An 18,944-nucleotide genomic window follows, 5' to 3' on the forward strand; every position below is an offset into this window, starting at 1 on the left:
TCCTGTTGTCTCTCCCGTTCAGGTTCTCCACCCTCAACAGCTGGGCTTTTTCCAAATTCACAAATAAATCCATCTTCCACAATGAACACAAGGCTAACTGATTAGCTTCCCATGCCACCTTTAAATACAGCTGTAATGAACTGGTTACCCAAGTAATTGAAGATTGTCAACGAGTAGGAGGGAACAGTGCGTCTGGCAGAAGGCTACCATGTTTCTTTTGTCGATATTGAACCACAAGTATCTTCTATGGGGCTGCTCAATCCCAAGTGAGGCAACACACACCAGCCAACCCCCTCAACAGATGGTAACCGTATTGAACTTCCTTCAGCACTGGGTGGGGTGTTCAATAATAATAATCTTTATTAGTGTCACAAGCAGGCTCACATTATTAACACTGCAATGAAGTTACAGTGACAATCCCCTCGTCACCACACACCGGTGCCTGTTTGGGTACAATGTCCAATTCACCGAACAACACATCTTTCGGGACTGGTGGGAGGAACCGGAGCACCCGGAGAAAACCCAAGCGGACACAGAGAGAACGTGCAGACTCCGCAGTGACCCAAGCCGGGAATCAAACCCGGGTCCCTGGTGCTGTGAAGCAACTGTGCTAACCTTGCCACAAATAGAACAATTCCCACAAATAGTCTACAATCATCTTTTCCTCATTAATATCTCGTGGATAACACTTTGTGTTGATTTTATTAAGGAGACTTTCTGCCATTGCAACAGTGCTAACCACTGTGCTAACATGCCTCCCATGAAGACCCTGAAGCCTGGAGTGGGTTATAATCCTCTTGTCCTCTTCTCAAGATGGTGAGTGGAACATAAAGATCTGGGGCTGGATTCTATGAGCCGGAATTGCGTTCGGCGCGTGGGGTGGAGAATGGTCGTCAACCCGGAAATTCGGACCGGCGCCGCTTCCACGATTCTCCGGTCATTGACAGAGCCCACCCTCCCGCGATTCTCTGCGTGAAACTGGCCGAGTTCCCAACGGCGTGGTTCTAACCACCATCGGTCGTCGAGTGGCGGCTGCGGGCTCAGTCTGCGACCGCCCTGATGGGGGGCGGGGGGATTGTTCACCGGGGGTGGGCTCATGGACGGCCAGGCAAGCGATCAGGTGGCACCGATCTGCAGGCGCACGCGATCTCGGGGGGACCTACTTCTTCCATCACAGTCCGCGGTGCGAGTCCGCCATGTCGCAAGGTGGCGGCCGCCCCGTGCGCATGCGCGGACTCCCGACCGGAAGTGCGGGGCCCCGTATCCGCAGCCAGAGCTGCGAGAACCATCCAGCATCCTGCCAGCCTCTGCAGATGAGAGAATCACTCAGGACTTAAGAGTTCAGAATGAAACGTCAGCGTTTTTACACTGGCGTGGGGAAATAATCCCATTATTGGAGAATCCAGCCCCTGATTACATTGGCTATTTTCTAAATGGTGAACGGGGAAAGTTGTAGTAAAACCTTAGTGATGATCTAATAATTGGACCAAATAGCTGAACGATATAGTTCCAGTTTTGAGCCCTGCTCAGTTCTTTATTTCCCATAGAATTCCTACAGTGCAGAAGGAGGCCATTTGGCCCATCGAGTCTGAACCAACCCTCTGAAAGAGCACCGTACCGAGGCGCCACTTTGGACTGTAGGAAGAAACAGCTGCACACGGAGACAACCCACGTAGACATGGGGAGAACGTGCAAACTCCAAACAGGCAGTCACCCGAGGCCGGAATTGAATCCAAATACTTTTTTCACTGTAACAATGTTATCACTGACTGTGCACAGGGTATTGAAATTTGGCATCACTATATTACTATCAAAATATTTCCTATTGGGGCAGGGGAGGGGGAGGAGCATTGCAGTTGGGGAAATTGATCCACTTCTCCACCTGCTAAGCTGACACATTGTGTGATATTCAGTACCTGTTAGTCTTCCATATATGTAACACATCGGGATCGGTGATCTTCTTATTGTTGGCCTGAACATGTAAGATGTCAAAGATGTGCCTAATGGCCATTGGTGCTTTGTTATTTGGCATACTCCAGATGCTGCTAAAAAGGTCCTCAACGAAACAGTGAACTGCAACCTGAAAGAGTAAAATAAATCAATGGCAGGAGCATGAGGAGGAATAGATCTATAAAACACTTCACAGTTACAATATAATTGAAACACAGAGAGTGAGTAAGAGGGGAAGAGATAGAACATAGAACAGTACAGCACAGAACAGGCCCTTCGGCCCTCGATGTTGTGCCGAGCAATGATCACCCCACTCAAACCCACGTATCCACCCTATACCAGTAACCCAACAACCCCCCCCCCCCCCCTTAACCTTACTTTTTAGGACACTACGGGCAATTTAGCATGGCCAATCCACCTAACCCGCACATCTTTGGACTGTGGGAGGAAACCGGAGCACCCGGAGGAAACCCACGCACACACGGGGAGGACGTGCAGACTCCGCACAGACAGTGACCCAGCCGGGAATCGAACCTGGGACCCTGGAGCTGTGAAGCATTTATGCTAACCACCATGCTACCGTGCTGCCCATATGGACATAGTAAGAGTGAGGGAGAGAGAATGAGGGAGCGAGAGCAAGAGCGAGGGAGGAGAGAGGGAGAGTGAGTGAGGGAAAAGGGAAAAGGAGAGGGAGAAGGAGAGAGCTGTGCTTGCAGCAGTAAAATTCCTCATGCAATAAGCCAGCTTGGAGACAGTTGACAGAGTGAAACAGCCAAAAGTTCTGGCCTGTCAGTCACGTTGATGTTGCTGCCCACGCTATGAAGTTTAGTTGAAACCCCTTTTAAAAAAATGTATTTTCTTTACAACTGCTCTGTATTCCTTACCACCTCAGAAGCTGTCCTAAATTGAAAAAGATATCCCCAGAAAACTCTAATGTAAACAACTTCAGCTCTTGTAAAATATTCCTAAATGGAATTACTGGGACTACCTGGTTTTGATCATCAGGAAACAAAATTGGCACAGAGGGGATGGTAGTATAATGGTTAAATTACTGGATTAATAATCCAGACAGAATGAGTTAAATTACCGTGATGACAGAGTCACTGTCAACTTTTGAGTCAGATGGAATTGGATTCAGGTCCTACACCATCAACCTGAGCCCATCATTCAGGCTGACACTGCAGTGCAGTAAGTACTGAGGGAGTGCTGTACTGTCAGAGGTGCATCCTTTCAAATCTGTCTTCTCCGGTGGACATAAACTATGGCACTATTTTGTAGAAGAATGGGAGAGTTCTCCCTTGTGTTCTGGGCGATCTTTATCTCTCAGTCACATCACCTAAACAATGGTCAGGTTGCGCAATTAGCAATGGTGCTCGCCTGATCTTGAAAACTGCCCACAAAGATCAGCACACTTTGTGATGTTGACTTCCCTTTTCTTAACATTGGTTTGTAACTCGAGTCAAATCAAGGGGATTTCCAGTAACAGTGATATCATCAATCCGGGTAAGCAGCCAATCAACCTGAAATATTCTGACAGACAACAAACCAAGAAGCAAAACGTACTGATTACAGAGAGAAAAATAAATGATTGGGACACACATGTGGGATTGCGGTAGAATCTGAAAAAACAAAAACAAACTTTAAAAAATATTATTTCATCATAATGAAGGAATTTAGCATTTGTTAAATGTTTAAAAGTTTTCCAACGTCAGAAGGTTTTCCAGCTGTAATCAAACACATTGGATGAGATTCTCCGTTGGCCGACACCGGAACGGGAAACACTTGGGCGGAGAATCAGTTCCGCCGCAGATATCGTGGCAGGCGCCAATTTCTCATCAAATCCCAATTCTCCGTCGCCTCGACAGCGGCGTCAATGCATTTCAGAACGCACGAACAGCAAACGCTGTTGGCATATCATTAGCGGGCCCGACCCGGTATTCTCCAGGGCATCCGCGATTCTCCATCTCACTGGAGCGAATTCCCGATGGCGAGTTTCACTTGTCCCTTTAAAAATCGTGAAACTGGCGCCATGGCTGATGAGGGAGAGAGAGGAGGTAGGACAAGGAGAGGCCCAACTGTGGGATGCCGGGTTGGACCACTGGCTGGGCTGTGGTTGGGGTAGGGGGGAATGTGACGGGGGAATGGACTGTGTGGCTAGGGTGACTCCCTGCGGGACTGGGCTGGGGTCCAGGCTCAGGCTGCCATTCCCGCAGCCTGCAAGGCAGCCATCTTGCTGCATACCCCATTGACCACTCACCTTGGCCTTGGTTCTACAGAGTGACACCGGCCGTATGGGTACCCTCACCACTGCAACCCACCCTCTGCCATACCCCCTCCTACCCAGCTGCCACTCGCCGGCGGGGCAACAGTCAACGCATTCAAGGACAATGCCTACTGTAGCCCCTATGGGGGTCACAGGATAGGTGGAGTGTACAGCTGGTAAGGGCAGTGTCAGCCGACAGTACCTCTGGCAGCAGGTACAGGTTCGAGGACCAAAGACTCCCTCAGTGCCAGGCACTAATGGGGCCAGGCATGGGGGGAGCATGCAACGGCAGAGACTGCAGTGCTAACAGGGGGCACCATGAAGCCCGCTGGACCTGGTTGGGCACGGGGGATCGCACCATGCTGACATGTCAGCCTTTCGCCCCTATAGACATGGCTATTGGAATTCAACTTGAAATGGTGTACTTCCTGCTAGTTGCTGCAGCCTTGGGGGATGCCCTGCAGCTGTACGAGCTGCAGCTCCTCGAGGAGGTCTAAGCGTCAGCAGCAGTGCATGCAGCTGTGGAGCGTCAGCAGCGAAACAGGAGGCAGCCACTGAGGATGGAGAGCCAGTCACCCAACATGCCGAGGAGGAAGAGAAGGAGGTACTACAAGGCCTTGTGTGTACAGGCAGCGCCTGCCATTCGAGGACCAGCTGGACCGGGCATGCCGCTGAAGACTCAGGCTGAGCAGGAGGACATTACGACATACCTGCCAGATCATGGTGCACCAGGCACCATGGGGGAAAACACCCGCTCCCGGTGGCCATCAAGGTTACGGTCACCCTGGACCTTTATGCCACGTCGTCCTTCCAGGCGCCGAGTGGGGACCTGCTCGGGATCACACAGAGCTCGGTGCACAGGTGTATTGCGCCGTCACGGAGGCCCTATATGCCCAGTCGGCACAATACATCCACTTCAATGTGGACCGGGCCCACCGGGGCGCCCAGGCAGCAGGGTTCGCCACCATTGTTGACATGCCCCATCCAGAGGTGTTGCCCTTTGAGCACCAGCAGATGACAGGCCGCCCTTCACAAACCGAAAGCGGTTCCACACGATGAATGTGGAGTGATATATGACAATCAGCTGCGGATCATGCATGTTTGCGCCAATTCCTGGGCAGTGTGCACGACACTTTCATCCTGGCACATTCAACGATTCCCGGCCCCTTCAAGACCCCACCCCCCCTTCAGCTGGGGGGTTGGCTCCTAGGTGACAGGGATTATCCATTGAGGACATGGCTGATGACACCTATCCGAAGGCCACAGACCGATGCGGAGACCCGCTACAACGATGCCTATGCAGCAACCAAGGGCATGATCGAACAGTGCTTCGGCATCCTGAAGATGGGGTTCAGGTGCCTGGACCGCTCCAGAGGGGCCCTTCAGAATGATACTGAGAAGGTCGCCGTATCGTGGCAGCCTGCTGCTTCTTCCACAATATCGCACAGCAGAGGGGCAACATGCTGGAGGAGGAGGATGAACGGCAGGCCTCCTCCGACGAGGCAGATGCGGGAGTGGGTGAGGATGGGCAGGACACGGGTCCAGACAGGCACGGGAGGCTGCATGTGTGCGCCAAGGCCAACGCGCACGGGATGCTCTGATCGCCTTCAGGTTCACCAACTAGGGGTGGTGGGTGGGGACTGGCCAGGGCCACGTATACCGCATCCCACCCCCTCACCTGCTCCAGCAACCCCCTTAGTGATACATACCTGCCGCACTATGGTGGTATGGGCCCTGGGTTGGCGGTAACAGTGGATCTGGTCCATGGGATGGAGGATGATGGCAACCCGCTCTGCGATGAGCTCTGGTGCTCAGCATCGTTTGACAATGTCTGACTCTTGCCTACGTTAGCACTTCCCATCGTCCACCTGAGTGATCCCTGCATGCGAGCTGGGCGCTCCATCACACGGTGCCATCGGACCCCTAGGGTGGGGTGGGGTGGTGGGGATGGTCGGGGAGGAGGAAGGCCCCCCCCCCACCCCACCCCCTGTCTGGCCAGCTCAGACCAGCCCTCCCCTCACACCCATCTGACAGAACACAGAGGCAGGTTGTAACGCTGTGAACAAATGTCTAATGTGAACCAATATATATATACATGCCCGAGCCCCTATCATTACACTGTGCACTGCTTCTGTACTAACTTAACTGTTGTCGAACTTTCTGGCCTTACGGGCCCTCACGCTGCACCAAGGTGGATCCTCAGAGAGTATATCAGGAAAACAGGAGTGGAGACGGCTTGCTGCGATTCCCACCATGCGACCTCGGTCCCCGTTGGTGGCCGTCGCCTGGATGGGCCTGACTGCTGCTCAGGTGTCCAGGGTGGCATGGTGCCACCCTGTTCTGCCCACTGCCCAGCGGATCCGCCATGGACAGGAGGTGGGGTGGAGTCCGAGGTGCTGCAATGTTCCAGCACCTTCCCTGCGGGAGTCACCAGCACGGGCCCCATCACGCCTTCCTCCCTCGTGCTGGCCCCTGGGCTACACCATGGAACTGGGGGGCGGGCAGAGCTATCCCCTGAAGCACCCCAGCCACTTGCCGCTGCCAGTCCGAGAGGCCTGTTCTGGTCTCAACGAGGGTTCGAATGCCCGTGGCAATGGAGCACAGGGAGTGGACCATCTCTGTCTGGGACTGCGCCACATCACGCTGTGACTATGCCACCACCCTGAGGGTCTGTGCCACATCAGCCAGTGACTGCACCATCTTCCTCAGGGACTGGGCCACCTCCCTGCGTGTCTGCGCCATGCCAGCCAGTGCCTGGACAATGCTGCTAACGTTCTCACCCATGGCCCACTGTGACTGGCCCACGCTCAGAAGTGCCGCTGCAACGTCCATGTGGCTCTGGCACATGGTTGCCTGTGAGAGGGCAGCCCTGTCCTGGGTCTAGGCCAGGACCTGCATGGTGCCCAGGCCTTGTGTGGTGATATGATTTGCATAGCTGTCTGCCATTGGTGCAGAACACCAGCTTACCATTGGCCCTGGCCGGTCATGTGCCTCCCGACCGATTGGTTGAGACCAGTCATGTGACTGCTCTCCGATTGGTTGAGAGGCTGAGTTAACCACGCCTCCTTACCGAAGTATAAATAGTCGAAGCGCCCGGCGGTCGTCCATTTTATTGTAGACAACCGCAGGGCTAAGTTCTAGCTTATTAGAGCCTAACTTTTGTAAAGCAACTCGTCTCTCGTGCAGTTGATGGCTCATCACCTTGGACATGCTGATCCATAGCAAAAAGGCCCAAGGCCTCCACCGCAAACGCCACCCGTGCAGTGTTGGCCTGGGGGACACGCATGGTCGGCACCACCTCGTCTACTGCACGCAGTTGGAATCCTCCAACTGCACCTGCAGGTGTTGGATGCTCGCTGATGTACCATCAATTGGACTCGAGACATGATTAAGATCCGAACTGTGGCTTTAATCAGCTAGTTGTTAGCCCGGTGGTCGACTACAGAGTAAGGCCGACCGCCGGGAACTCTGGGTACTTATACCCCGCCTCGGAGGCGGGGTCTACTTGCCTCGCGACCAATTGGTGAGCAGTTACATGACTAGTCCCAGCCAATTGGACGAGAGGCACATGACCAGCCAGAGCCAATGGGAAACCCATGCTCTGCACCAATGGCTGTGCTCACATTTATACCACCACACTCGCCCAAAACCCCTCTGCGACTGCAGCTCCACTATAGATGGGACTGTCCGTTTCAGAAGCCCAAAACCAGTCCGGATGGGAGCTAGTCCCTGGCGTCGGCCTACCCTCCAACCATCCGCCCCCTTGGGAGTTCCTACCTCCACATCATGTACCGGAGCAGCTGTGAGGTGCGCATCAGAGGGTGTCCCAGGAGCCTCGTCACGAAAGTGCCTAACTGAGGTGAGTGTCTCTGGGATGCTGGAGGGTGTTGGAGTCTGCTGTGATCGGAAATCAGTGTCATTCCTGGACACGAGCTCCGGGGCGTTTTGGGTCATAGGCATATTGGCTCTGTGTCCTCATCGCTGGTCGGAACACTGTGGGAGCTCAGGTTGTGGCACTGGCTGGGGGGGCGGGTGATACCAGATGGACCCACCCCATCACCAGCAGATCCTGCGACAAGACACTTGATTAGACCGCAGGCCCGGGGGGGGGGGGGGGGGGGGGGGGCAAGGTTGGTGTGCAGGTGATGGGGTGGGCGTTGTCATAACATCCACTCATGTATATAATGAGATGCAGACGGGCAGTGATTGACACACAGGATGACCAATGACCACACAGCACAGAACAAACAATCACCAGACAGGACACCACCACTATAAAGCCCACAGGGCATTAAGACTCTCCCTCTCTCAGGACCCAGCTACTGAGACAGTCAGAGTGCACAAGCTAGTGAGCACTATCACCATGCGGTAGCTAGTAAGTCTGGTCAAGCCAGTAAGAGGTCATCAGTTGGATTAGTAGAGTGTCAACCCACAGCTGAACATGTACAGCAGTCCATAGTTAAATAAAACAGCGCTGGATCATCTCCAGTGTTAGACGTTTATTTCTAGCTTCCCTGCATCCAGTTGCAGTCAACGTCGAACCAACCTGCCTAACACATCATGGTACCAGAGTGTTATTAATCCTGCCGAACCTACCTCGAGTGAATCTGCAACGACCAGCAAGCAGCCATCCAGCGAAATGGAAAACATCCAGCCTCCTCCGCAGCTCCCCATCTCCGGCAACCTCGCCGCCAATTGGAAAATCTTCAAGTAAAAGGTCCTCCTGTATATCAAGGCCTCCGACCTCGAGGCAGCATCGGATGCCAGGAAGATCGCGCTATTCCTCTCGACTGCGGGGGATCACGCCATCCATATCTACAACTCGCTTACGTTTGCCGATGGCGAAGACAAGACGAAGTTCAAGACGGTTCTGCTAAAATTCGACAGCCACTGCGACATTGAGATGAATGAGAGCTTTGAACGGTACATCTTCCAACAGAGGCTTCAGGGTAAGGATGAACCTTTTCAGTCCTTCCTGACCCATCTCCGCATCCTCGTGCAGTCATGTAATTATGGCTCGACGGCTGATTCCATGATTCGGGATCAGATCGTTTTCGGGATCCACTCCGACCCCCTGCGGCTGCAGCTCCTCAAAATCAAACAATTGACCCTCTCCGTCGCTATTGAGACGTGCGTAGTCCATGAGCATGCCAAGAATAGTTACTCCCACATCAGGGGGGCAGAATCTGCAAAACTGGCCTCGCCGAGGCAGAACGGGTGCAGGCCATTGCAGAAATGCAAGGCCTGAGCATCGAGGAGTGGCCGTTTCACGCGCTTTTCCCGGGTCCCTACGCATGCGCGCCACGACCGGATGGACGACGAGGTCGACAACTCTAATGCTCAGGTGCGACTCGCGTCGGGATCCACACTGCGCATGCACGATGGCGCACGGAACGCGCTGACGTCAGCGTCATGACGTGTCTGAATTGTGGCTCCGCCCATTTAAAGCGGCAATGTCCAGCCAAAGGACGGCGATGCTTGCAGTGTGGGAAGCCTGGCCATTACGTGGCCTACTGCAGGTCCGCTCTACCGATTATCAGCGATCCCAGGTACGGCGCAGAAGTGGCCGCTCAGTACAACAAGACATGCAGAATTCTGATCCCGACAGCCCAACGGGCCCCGATGCGGACTGCCTCGAGTCTCTATATCGGGTGGGCATCATAACCGCACGCGAGCAGGTCTCCACTGCACCTGCAACCCGTCTTTCAATCCTCAGTGTGGATTCCGATGCGAGTGGTATGCTATCCTCACAGTCAACCAGGCTCGCATCCGATTCAAACTGGACACCGGTGCGTGTCTGCGAACCTCATATTACAGTCAGATCTCAACAGCATCCGTGACCAACCAAGCATTCTTCCACCAGCCTGCCAACTCCTTGACTACAATGGCAATGCCATAGCTGCCAGTGGATCGTGTCGGCTAAGGGTATCTCACAAGGCAATCAAGGCAACATTACGATTCGAGATCCTCCGGCCTAACAGGGTGTCCCCTGCTCGGTGCTCGCGCCTGCAAGCTCCTGAATCTGGTCCAGCGAGTCCACACCATGTCCTCGACACCGGTGACTGCCTCGCCCGATGTGAATCTCCAAGCCGTAATAGACGACATTCTCACGCAATACCACAACGTGTTTGATGGAATGGGCACGCTCCCATATCGCTACAAAATATTGCTCAAGCCGAATGCCACCCCAGTGATCCATGCACCATGCCGGGTGCCAGCTCCTCTCAAGGATCGTCTGAAAAAGCAGCTACAAGACCTCCAAGACCAAGGCATCATCTCAAAGGTCACGGAACCAACAGACTGGGTCAGCTCCATGGTCTGCATAAAAAAACCCTCTGGTGAACCCCACATTTGCATTGATCCCAAAGACCTGAACCGCAACATCATGCGAGAGCACTACCCGATCACGAAGAGTTAACCAGTGAGATGGGTCATGCCAAATTCTTCACCAAGCTGGACACCTCCCGCAGCTTCTGGCAAATACAGCTGGACGCGTCCAGTCGGAAGCTGTGCACGTTTAACACTCCGTTCGGCCACTATTGCTACATCCGTATGCCTTTTCGGTACATCAACTTCCGAAGCATTTCATCGCATTATGGAGCAAATGATGGAGGGCATCGAGGGGGTGCGAGTCTATGTGGACGATGTGATCATCTGGTCCACAATGCCCGAGGATCACATTGCCCACCTCAAACAGGTCTTCCAGTGGATTCATGAAAATGGCCTCCAGCTCAACAGGGCCAAATGCTCATTTGGTCAGTCTGCTATCAAGTTCCTGGGTGACCACATTTCACAGCAGGGTGTGCAACATGACGCCGACTGACCATCGGTATGCCCAGATCGAAAAGGAGTGCTTGGGTCTCCTGACAGGAATAGTCAAGTTTCATGACTACGTATACGGCCTGCCGAAGTTCACGGTGGAAACAGACCACAGGCCTTTAGTCCACATAATCCAGAAGGATTTAAATGACATGATACCTTGGCTACAGCGAATTCTTCTTCCTCTCCGCCGATATGACTTCGAACTCGTCTACACACCGGGTAAGGAGCTGATCATCGCGGATGCCCTATCCTGATCCATCACCACGCCATGTGAACAGGGCGACTTCATCTGCCACATAGAGGCACAGGTGCAGTTGTGTGCCAGCAACCTCCCAGCCACTGATGAACGAGTGATCCAAATACGTGAAGAAACTGCCAAGGATCCTCTACTGCAGCGTGTGATGCAACACCTCGCCCATGGCTGGCAAAAGGGGCAATGTCCCCAGTTCATTAACGTTAAGGACGGGTTAACGGTCATTGAGGGAATCCTTAAACTGGATAGGATTGTCATTCCTCAAAGCATGCGAGCTATGGTGCTCGGGCAAATCCATGAGGGTCACCTTGGGGTCGCAAAATGTTGATGCAGAGCTCGGGAAGTGGTTTATTGGCCGGGTATCAACCAGGACATTGCCGACACAGTCCTCAACTGCCCAACCTGCCAGCAGTTTCAACTGGCTCAGCCCAAGGAAACACTGCAACAGCAAGAGATTGTGACCTCTCCGTGGTCTAAAGTAGGGGTAGACCTCTTTCACGCCAACTTCCCCAGTTAGCCGGAAGTGGTGAAATTGTCGGACCTCGCGTCCAGGTCAGTCATCAAAGCCTGCAAAGAGATGTTTGCCAGGCACGGGATACCACTCACAGTCATGAGTGACAACGGTCTATGTTTCTACAGCCAGGAGTGGTCCGACTTTACATGATGCTACAACTTCAGTCACATCACCTGCAGTCCCCATTACCCGCAATCAAACGGGAAGGCCAAGAAAGTGGTTCATATTGTCAAGCGGTTGTTGTGCAAGGCTGCAGACTCAGCCTCCGATTTCAACTTGGCGCTGCTGGCTTACAGGGCAACCCCTCTGTCGATTGGTTTGTCTCCGGCGCAGCTGCTCATGAACCGCAACCTGAGGAAGATTGTTCCAGCCATCCATATTCCAGACCTTGACCACCTCACCGTGCTGCAGAAGCTGCAGCGATCCAGGGACCAGCAGAAGATCACATATGATGCTCATGCCACGGATCTGCCTGCGCTGGCTCCAGCAGATGTTGTTCGCGTCCAGTTGCCTGAGGGAGGTTGGTCAGCCCCAGCTGTTGTTGTCAGGAAGGCCGCCCTAAGGTCTTTCATTGTTTAAATGGCTGACGGCTCCATTCTCCGGCGCAACAGGAGGGCGCTGCGAAGAGTTCCCCGCCCACCACCTAACTGCATTGCTCCGCCGGTTATCATGCCTCCTCCGGACGTCACCTGCCAGGAGGCCATCGATCTGCCAGCGATTCCGCCTGTCCATGACACCGCCGCATGGCAGCCATCCCGCCTGTCCAAGTGCCAGCGTCTCCTGCTCCACCTCTATGATCAACAAGAATTCGTCGCCCGCCTCAAAGACTGAATCTATAGATTGACTCTTGTAAATTTTGTTCAGTTTGCTCTGTATCTGCACGATAGACACCTTCCCATGTTATATATGTTTGTTAACTCACCACTTGTACATAGTCAGGCATGTATATACCTCCACGTTCCAAAACTTATTTTTGAAAAAAAAGGGGAAATGTCATAATATCCACTCATGTATATAATGAGATGCAGACAGGTAGTGATTGACACATAGGATGACCAATGAACACATAACACAGAACAACCAATCACCAGAAAGGACACCACCACTATAAAGCCCACAGGGCATTAAGACTCTCCCTCTCTCAGGACCCAGCTACTGAGACAGTCAGAGTGCACAAGCTAGTGAGCACTATTACCATGCGGTAGCTAGTAAGTCTGGTCAAGCCAGTAAGAGGTCATCAGTTGGATTAGTAGAGTGTCAACCCACAGCTGAACATGTACTGCAGTCCACTAGTTAAATAAAACAGCGTTGGATCATGTCCTGTGTCAGACGTTTGTTTCTAGCTTCACTGTATCCAGTTGCAGTCAACGCCGAACCAACCTGCCTAACACATCAGGGATGAGGGTGGTGTTGGGGGGGGGGGGGGGATTTGACACATGTGTCAAGGGAAACCACAACTAAGTGGCGTCTCATTTCCTCGCCCGAGGCCGACCTCCACCCTGGCAACTTCCCTTTCCGCAGGGCCGTCAAGCACGTCCAGGGCCCGCTGCTCTGCTGTGGTGAGGGTTGGTCTGGGCTCTTCTGGGTTGTTGGGGGGGGGGGGTAAGAGAGACAGACAGGCAGAAAACTACAGTGTTAGACAGTCCGATGCATGCAGCCCAGGGGGTGCGTCCAGGTGGCCTCAGTGGCAGCCTGTATAAGTGCCGGCATGTATTGGTCCACTGTAGACGATCGCAGAGCTGTGTTCTAGTTAATTAAAGCCAGACTTTGGTAAATCACTCGCCTCGCGTGCAATCGATGGTACATCACAGCTCCAGGGTCCCAGGTTCGATTCCCGGTTTGGGTCACAGTCTGTGTGGAGTCTGCACATTCTCCCCGTGTCTGCGTGGGTTTCCACCAGGTGCTCCGGGTTTCCTCCCACATGTCCCGAAAGATGTGCTGTTTTGTAATTTGGACATTCTGAATTCTCTCTCTGTGTACCCGAACAGGTGCTGGAATGTGGTGACTAGGGGCTTTTCACAGTAACTTCATTGCAGTGTTAATGTAAGCCTACTTGTGACAATAAAGATCATTATTATTAAAATCTTGCTTGTTGAGGGAACATGGGTCGCTGTTAGATTTCAAACCATTTGGAAATGTCTGATATTACATAGGTGAACAGAACAGATAAGGATGTAATAGTACCTTTGTGGACAGCAGCTTTGTTAGGTACATTTCTTTCACCTTGAACTTTTGTTTGCCTTGATCCGGCATGGGGGTGTCTGCAAATTCAGAACGTGGTGAAACCTAAAGAAGTTAAGATATAGTCACAATAAGAGCAAATCATTGGAAATGGTGAGTATAAATTAAACTGAAGTGGGAAATACATACCAGGTGACAAAGTTTGTTTGCGATTCCACTATCTAAAATCAATGAAAGAGGGTAATTTGTGAAGTTGGTATTTGTATCTTTAAATAAGTAGAGCATTTATTATTGCGAATTTTGCACTAAAGACAAACCAGGCTGGAAAATGAAACACATGCCTCTTTCGAGAGTTCTACTGTTTAAATGTTGTTTTGAGCTGCGGAGTAATGCGCGTGACTTTTAGATCTATATCAAATGATATTAAAAAACCCGGTGCCTCAATTTGTGACAGAAGAAATTTCACTCAGTTATATCTCAGTTTTAAATCGGGTGAGAATGATATTCTAGGGGTATGGCATCTGAGTGGCTCTTTTATTGGACGAGGAATCCAGAGCTTGGGGCTTCAAATACCACCACGGCAGGTAATGAAATCAACATTTAAAAAAAATTAAGTGATTTATTGGGTTAGCAGCAGAAAAACATCCACAATAACTGTCAATTTGTTGGTCCCAACATTCATGTCCATAAGGGAAGAGACTGTCTATTTTACCTGCTTCGGCATCTACACCCGAGTCCAGGCTCACACTATGTTGCCCTCAGGGCAATGGGAAATGGGAATGTGTTGATTAAATATCAAAAATAGATATAAATATTGCATGAATGATGAGATTGAAAATATCCAAGAACCTTTAATTAAGACGGAGACATTGCCTTCCCAACAAGTACTACCAAAACAAAATGACACTCTAAAATCTTCTGAAATATTGAGCTGTTACTGTGGCTGAGGTTAAAGAAGGACGGAAAACTTCATTGTTTTAATCTTTAATATCCCAGGTGTTTCACAGGAACACAAACTGTTCAATTAATTGAATAGAGATTAAGGAGAACGATGCAACTCTTTTAAAGAATAGTGATTTTTCTTTTTACCTGTTCTTGGACGGTTTACTCTTCGAATTGCGACTAATGATCCTGCAGCTGGAATCTAAATAAGAACATGTGAAAAATTAACACATATATTTGCACATTATTACACAGTCATTCATACATTCACTTATATGTACACACAGCCACACACGCTAACTCTCCTATTCATGCACATGTAGACAAACACTAATACTCAGGACTAGGTTTTTGCAGTAAGGCCAACATCAAAGGCCTTTAAAAATGGCAGGTGGGGCCCATCTGTCTAAGTTCCACCCCAAATTATTGCAGATCCCATTTCTGCCAGCAGGGGAAGGGGGTGTGTTTGAATCACAGAATCTGGAAACCTGAACTCGGCGGCTCCATTTGAAATTAACGCTTGGTTCAAACAAACCCCATGATCGCTGTTCCAAGGATCTTAGCATGCATTTTGGGAACCACAATTTCATGGAGGAGGCAGAAACACCCTTGAAAAGTGGATAAAGTTTGTTAAGTCTCATGCTCTGAAGCTATTTAGATCCCTGCCCCTTTAAAAATGAATTGAACCCTCTTTGAGGGGGTAGAGGATGTTTGTGAACGTTGCGGGGGTGGTGGTGGGGGAGGGGGGGGGGGGGGGTCGGCAAACCATGTTCATATGTTTTGGTCCTGCCCAAAGCTGGATGGATATAGGCGGGAGGTGTTCAGGGTAATTTCGAAGGTAGTACATGTGAGGCTTGAACCAGGTCCCCTGGAGGCCATATTCGGGGTATTGGATTGGCCGGGGTTGGAAGGCAGATGTTTCAGCCTTCGCCTCGCTGATTGCCCGAAGGCGGTTCCTTTTGGGATGGAGATCAGTTTCTCCACCCTGTGCCCTGGCGTGGCGGGGGAATCTGTTGGAGTTTTTAATACTCGAGAAGGTGAGGTTTGAGTTGAGGGGAAGGATGGAAGAGTTTTACAATTCATGGGCTTTGTTTATTACGCACTTTCAAGAATTGGGTGACATCGAACATTAGTGGGGGGGGGGGGCGGGGGGGAGGTTGGACTGTGTATGTTGGTGGTGACTATGTATGGGTAGATGGCGGATTCATGAATCCTTTTCTCTGATGTTTGTATTTAAAACATTGAGGGTTGTTTGGAGAGAGGAATTGTTGGCCTGGGGATTGACATTGTATTTGTTACCGTTGATTGTTTGTTGGTGGGCGTAAATTTGGATGAAAATGTGAAAAAGGAGAACAAAAATATTTATTTAAAAAAATTAATGAAACCAGGCTACAGCTGTAAATTAGAATAAAAAAGATAGCCGCTGATTGACTATCTGGTGCAATGTAGAAAAAAATTGGCTATCTATTGTTTTGGTTTCAATAGACTTAACTGTTGACATTTCCCAAGGTATGTTATTACAATCCTTGGCTTGGCTGAGTTTCAAGAGAGCTCCCAAAATCTAAAAGAGCCCCAAACCCACAAACGTTTGGCTGAGTTTCAAGAGATCCAAAATCCCATCTCAACAGGGTGCTTAGCTCACATTTTATCAGTTTTAAGAGGCTATTAAAGGATTAAATGCCATTGCTGTTTGAAATGGGTGTTTGTTTTTATAACAGAACTTCCACTTGAGGGGATTTATATTTTTTAATTGGATTTTATGAAGGAGTTCTTTCAGTATCAATTGTATAGTTAGAGCGCTCTTAGGCTGTTAGTGGTTTAATTTTGTTTTCATCTCTACATGGTTCCTGTGGTCTGCCCATTATGAATACTGGGTGGCCTGCCCATTATAAATACTGGCTGGCAAGGAGGGGAACGGGGTGCAAGAGGGAGAATGGGGGCTATGAGGTGCAATGGAGATGAAAGTGGGGTGAAGGACGAGGGCTATAGGACTGATTGGGCTTTTATGCAACTAGGCTGAAGTCCAGAGAACTGAGGTAGCCCTTCTAACAAGCCCGTGTTCGCACTCGCTCACCTCCATGGCTGCCTGACTCTATCCCATCCCCACCTCCTTTGAATGAAAATATGGCAAGAGGGGAACTAATTTGAAGGAGATTTTCTTGACTTGAACTGCCAAGATTGATGGCTCAACTTTAGCTCTCACACTCATAGACACACATGAACATTCCCTCATACATACACTGTACGAGAATCCCAACAATTTACAATTTATAAGACTATGAGGGAAGACTCCTAAATCACAGGACTGATAGCACTGACCAATAGGGGTATGTAAGCTATTTTCCAATGTAATGTTAAATATATTTTGACACTGTGTTAGTAACAAAGTTTGTTTTAATATAACATATCCCTATTTTACATGAAATCACTCCTGGAGCAAGGTATCCTTTCCTCAGTCTTACAAAATTAAAATAAAATATTGAGGTTTCTGCAGTATCCGAGCAACTGTTGAGGTCTGGTCCTGGATCGCAGTACTCTCTTCATAGAACATTACAGCGCAGTACAGGCCCTTTGGCCCTCAATGTTGCACCGACCTGTGAAACCACTCTAAAGCCCATCTACACTATTCCCTTATTATCCATATATTTATCCAATGACCATTTAAATGCCCTTAATGTTGGCGAGTCCACTACTGTTGCAGGCAGGGCAACATTTTTTTTCTCTTCTTTTTACATTTTCCTCCAAATCATTTATATATACTACGAACAGCAAAGGTCCCAGCACTGATCCCTGCGGAACACCACTAGTCACAGCCCTCCAATCAGAAAAGCACCCTTCCATTGCTACTCTCTGCCTTCTATGACCTAGCCAGTTCTATATCCACCTTGCCAGCTCACCCCTGATCCCGTGTGACTTCACCTTTTGTACCAGTCTACCATGAGGGACCTTGTCAAAGGCCTTACTGAAGTCCATATAGACAACATCCACTGCCCTGCCTGCATCAATCATCTTTGTGACCTCTTCGAAAAACTCTATCAAGTTAGTGAGACACGACCTCCCCTTCACAAAACCATGCTGCCTCTCACTAATACGTCCATTTGCTTCCAAATGGGAGTAGATCCTGTCTCGAAGAATTCTCTCCAGTAATTTCCCTACCACTGACGTAAGGCTCACCGGCCTGTAGTTCCCTGGATTATCCTTGCTACCCTTCTTAAACAAAGGAACAACATTGGCTATTCTCCAGTCCTCCGGGACACCACTTGAAGACAGCGAGGATCCAAAGATTTCTGTCAAGGCCTCAGTAATTTCCTCTCTAGCCTCCTTCAGTATTCTGGGGTAGATCCCATCCGGCCCTGGGGATTTATCTACCTTAATATTTTTCCAAGACGCCCAACACCTCATCTTTTTGGATCTCAATGTGACCCAGGCTATCTACACACACTTCTCCAGACTCAACATCCACCAATTCCTGCTCTTTGGTGAATACTGATGCAAAGTATTCATTTAGTACCTCGCCCATTTCCTCTGGCTCCACACAGATTCCCTTACCTACCCTTCAGTGGGCCAACCCTTTCCCTGGTTACCCTCTTGCTTTTTATGTACATGTGAAAAGCCTTGGGATTTTCCTTAACCCTATTTTCCAATGACTTTTTGTGACCTCTTCCAGCCCTCCTGACTCCTTGCTTAAGTTCCTTCCTACTTTCCTTATATTAGCCCTGACAAATGCCTCCTTTTTCTTTTTGACGAGGCCTACAATATCTCTCGTTATCCAAGGTTCCCGAAATTTGCCGTATTTATCTTTCTTTCGCACAAGAACATGCCAGTCCTGAATTCCTTTCAACTGACATTTGAAAGCCCCCCACATGCCAGATGTTGATTTACCCTCAAACATCCTCCCCAATCTAAGGTTCTTCAGTTCTCACCTAATATTGTTATAATTAGCCGTCTCCCAGTTTAGCACATTCACCCTAGGACCACTCTTATCCTTGTCCACCAGCACTTTAAAATTTACTGAATTG

The 18,944-nt window shown here is 50.2% G+C and overlaps 1 protein-coding gene across 3 annotated transcripts in view; it reads right to left on the reverse strand.

Moving 5' to 3' along the window:
• The window catches only part of plxnc1 (plexin C1), a 215,072-nt gene that overhangs the window by 20,003 nt on the left and 176,125 nt on the right, over positions 1 to 18,944 (reverse strand). For all 3 annotated transcript variants that reach the window (XM_038810956.1, XM_038810957.1, XM_038810955.1), the window contains 4 exons: positions 15,073 to 15,127; positions 14,173 to 14,204; positions 13,987 to 14,088; positions 1,917 to 2,080 (listed from right to left, as the gene is read on the reverse strand). In XM_038810956.1, the coding sequence (XP_038666884.1) occupies positions 1,917 to 2,080; positions 13,987 to 14,088; positions 14,173 to 14,204; positions 15,073 to 15,127 (353 nt within the window). The remainder of the gene's footprint in view (positions 1 to 1,916; positions 2,081 to 13,986; positions 14,089 to 14,172; positions 14,205 to 15,072; positions 15,128 to 18,944) is intronic.

The sequence above is a fragment of the Scyliorhinus canicula genome, chromosome 11, assembly GCF_902713615.1.
Source record: "Scyliorhinus canicula chromosome 11, sScyCan1.1, whole genome shotgun sequence".
Classification (NCBI taxonomy): Eukaryota; Metazoa; Chordata; class Chondrichthyes; order Carcharhiniformes; family Scyliorhinidae; genus Scyliorhinus; species Scyliorhinus canicula.